The 3,797-nt window shown below is 46.7% G+C and overlaps 1 protein-coding gene across 4 annotated transcripts in view; it reads right to left on the minus strand.

The window, feature by feature from the left end:
* The window catches only part of HTR4 (5-hydroxytryptamine receptor 4), a 98,050-nt gene that overhangs the window by 46,052 nt on the left and 48,201 nt on the right, over nt 1–3,797 (minus strand). Inside the window, exon 6 of one of the 4 annotated variants that reach the window (XM_035902459.1) lies at nt 7–1,451. The exons of the other annotated variants lie outside the window; for them this stretch is intronic. Coding sequence (XP_035758352.1) covers nt 1,424–1,451 — 28 coding nt within the window. The 3' untranslated portion in view covers nt 7–1,423. Of the gene's footprint in view, nt 1–6; nt 1,452–3,797 lie in introns of those variants that run through there. 4 annotated transcript variants of the gene reach the window in all.

The raw sequence follows: 3,797 nt of genomic DNA on the forward strand, positions 1-3,797 counted from the left end.
CCATAAAGGCTGTGTTTCTGTAACTCTGGAAACATTTTCCTTGCACTCAGTTAACCAAGTAATTCAGAATGCAGAGTAGGCCTGTGCTGCTTGAGCTTATTACTGTTAGTCCTCTAATCTTGTGCTATCTGCATATGTTATCAGCAATTATTTGTTTTTCTTCAGAGAGATTAAAAGTAAACAGCTTATGGCCAAGGCCCGTTCCTTAAGAAGCCTGACTACAAATAGCCATACTAGAAGACTGTAATTTTACTATGGTTTACAAACTATGGGGGGTGATCTAGTTAATACATGCCATGCTGATGTAGGTACCAAGTCAAACGTGTCACATCTCTTGCAAACTGCAACCTCATTAAATTAGTTTGGAGAACTGAGGTCTACTTTTCATAATCTCATGTCTACCAGTGGTATGGGCATTACTCTGTCTTTTCAGATTTTTTTTTGTATCATATTCTATATCAAACAGTTTGAACACTATCACTTAAGGACATTATTCTTCCTTCCCACTTATCTTTGGGTGCAATTTTGTGCCAGATCCTGGGAATGAGACAGAGACAACCTCAGGATACCAAGCTGCTGATCCACGGGGTTACGATCCTGAAAAGGCCACTTACCAGTGCGCGGGAAGCACCGCACCGCAGCCCCTGCCTAGGGGGAGGTGAGGTAGGAAGCATGGGAAATGGGCCCATGAGGTCTTTTGGGAAAGAGGGACAAATTCTCTTTCTCTTGATGTTCCCCGATGGATGCAAAATCAGCAGGATGGGGGAGAAAGCCGCGCTTTAAGTAGGCAGCATGGTCAGGTATGGGCAAGACCCGAAGCAGTTCAGCGCTGCTTCTGGCTTCCACTAGGGTCAGACTGAAGGCCAAAGTGGGGCTTTGTGGGGTCCTGAGGCGGTTTCCTGCTATCATCAGAGTCATACCTATATAATGAGGTGATCTTTGCAAATTCAACAAGCTTCACCTTGTTAAAAATTAGACATTTTTCCCCCACTAGTCATACTAAGCTGTGGGACGGAGCTGTGCGGTGCTGCTGCCGCCGGCACGGGGAACTGATACTTGAACTGAAACTATCAGAGTGGAAAATACATCTTGAGCAACCTCTGGTTGCATTGCCCTGGGGCTGTGCCAAATTGAAGGAAATACGCTTTGTCACCCCTGAAGTCACCATTTTTAAATTGTTTCGGTTGATACAGTATTTCATGCCTTGGGACAGAGCTCGTGACAGGTTTCTCTCCTTGGCATGGCTCTGCATCATGGTGGGAAGAGCAGCGTCCAGAGTGACCCACCTGCTCCATACCCTTCCAGCAGTGCTCATGCTGTATGGGGTATGCTTTGGGCCATGCCTAATGCTCTGCTTGCAGACTTGTAAGGGGAAAGGTGTACAGGACTGGTGGAAAGGGCTGCCAGAGAGCACTCAAGGACATCAGCATGGCTTATCCAGGTACCTGCAGCTGATGAAAAATGACACTGCAGCAGTTTAAAGTCAAGCCTACCAACAGATTTATGTCTATTAAATGTAAAATTTCCTTAGCTTCTCTTGTGCCTCTTGCTAAGCACAGGAGGGTCCCTAAGGACAGAGCCCTCCCAGGCGCAGACGAGGACGCTCCTGCAGGTCCTCCAGCCACCACAGAGCAATGGGGTAATGTGCCTGCAGGGTACAGTCGGCTGAGGGCAGCTGCCCGCAGGCCTGCTAATTGGAGTAATTTAATCACAAGAGCATGATGGTTTGCATGCAAACATAATGTTTGCATCTATTTGCTAAGATGAAGGAAAATAAATCCCTACCATCAAGAACAAAAAACAAAATCTCAGCCCAAGCTTATACAAAGATATTAGCTGCACCCTAGCAGTATTTCATCAGCTTGTCTAAAAACAAAGATTATTTGTGTCTTTCAATGGGGAGTTTCTGCTAAACTCATGTCAACAAGATGAATTGTATAAAAAAAGCAAAATTTGCCGGGGACAGAGATGTCAGGGGGACGCCACCATTTGCTGTGTTTCTCAAGCTTTTGCTCCGAAACTTCCTAAAAAGAACTTAGTTGGAATGTGCTTTATCAGCACATTCGCAAAGGGCTGAAGCTCTTGCCTATTGGTCCCCTTAATAAGGCGACTGCTGGAGAAATTACAACACACGTCCTAAAGCTCAGCAGCCTGTAATTGCTCCAAGTCTCACAAGCACAGCAAAATAGATGCTGCTTACATTGTGCCTGCAAAATGACCTATGGCAATCCAGTGTGGAACGGCGAGCAATGGGGCAATGAAGGAAAGAGCAGACCAAGTCCGAATGACTCATCTTGGGACTAATGAACTTGTAGTGAAGAAGATGATAACATATGTCAAAGCGTTGATCCATCTTGCAGGATCATTAAAATTCCCAGGCAGTTCCTGCCAGTCAGAAATTTTAACCCTAACAATGGCTTGATTTTGTTCCAAATAACTGTATGGCTTTGGGCAGAAGTATCCTGCCACTGGAATGCTTTTTCAAATGATACTTTAGTGATAAGAAAAAAAATCACAGAACATCTACAGAAAAATCTGTTCAGTTTGTGTAAAGGGACATTCCTCCCCCCTCCCCCTTTTAGAAGGGTATTCATGTTATAGTTAGTTAGTGCTAAAATTAAAAAAATGTAAATCAAATGTGTGCATCCTTTATGTTTAAAACCTCAGTCAGAGTGAAGATTTACTTCCACCTCAATTTCAAATTGGGCCAAACCAAGCTACAATACCATGGTTTTTATTGATCTTTTCTGGTCCCTTGCCAGGTCTGTTTGTGAGTTTTGTGCACCCAGGTGCCTACCTGCTGCTTGCCTATTTCCTCTTAGCAGCAAAAGCAAAAAGAAAAAAACAACCTTTCAGAAAGTCTGAAAGAACCAACAAATACTGCATTTTTTTACCCTTTCAACTGATTTGGTGGAGCCTCTGGGCAGCCTAGCAGAGTGAATGAGGGATGCAAATAGCTGGCTTTGAAGCTGAGAGCGGTCGGGACACCCTGAGTTTGAACCCAAACCTTAACATTTCACCTCTGGGCCAGCTGAAGACCAGAGCCTTTTGTGAGTTTATCCAGGAAAAGTTGTGCATGTACTGAAATGTCTCATTTTCTTTCATTTGTTGGGTTGTTTTTTTTTTAAAGCAGCACTGAAGCCCTTCCTTGCCCAAGCCTGGATGGTTGCTGCTTCAGCCTGGAGCCGAGTTCCAGGTTCTCGCTGCAGCCCTCGCGCACCGTACTCTTTCCAACATCACACCTCCCTGATAACACAGCCTGAAAACATCTTTCCAGAAATAACTTCCCTCTGGTTACAAAGTTAGTTGCTTCCACACACTGCATGCATGTGTGTACGAGAGAAAGAGAGAAAACAGAGGGGAGACAAGTATTTAGCATCATGTAGCAGCAGCAGACCTGGGCTCCGATTCCTCTCTGCTGCTACTGAAATGGTTCTTAGGGACTTCAGCAGGGAGGGCTGAGATACTGAGATATTGTCCTGGCCGGCCCCGACCTGTCCCCCTGCGCTCGCTGCTGTGGTCCCTCCTTCCTCCAAAACACCTCTGCCGGTGCCAGTGGCCACCACTCTGTCCTGCAGGAGAATGCGATAACGAAGGCGTGTGTCCCCCCATCTGAGGCTAAATGCACCTTTGCCGATGAAGCGCCGGCGCTGGGAGAGCTTTCGGCTTGCCAAACGCCAAGGGACGGCTCTGCCCCGGGAGAGCTGGAGCGGAGGCACGGGAGCAGAGGCTAGGGAAGGCTGTGCTGGCCAGGCTGGGGGCTGAGGCTCGGCTGGGCTGGGGTGGGAAAGCCCCAC

Source organism: Egretta garzetta, unplaced genomic scaffold, assembly GCF_000687185.1.
Source record: "Egretta garzetta isolate BGI_Z169 unplaced genomic scaffold, ASM68718v1 scaffold209, whole genome shotgun sequence".
NCBI classification, from domain to species: domain Eukaryota; kingdom Metazoa; phylum Chordata; class Aves; order Pelecaniformes; family Ardeidae; genus Egretta; species Egretta garzetta.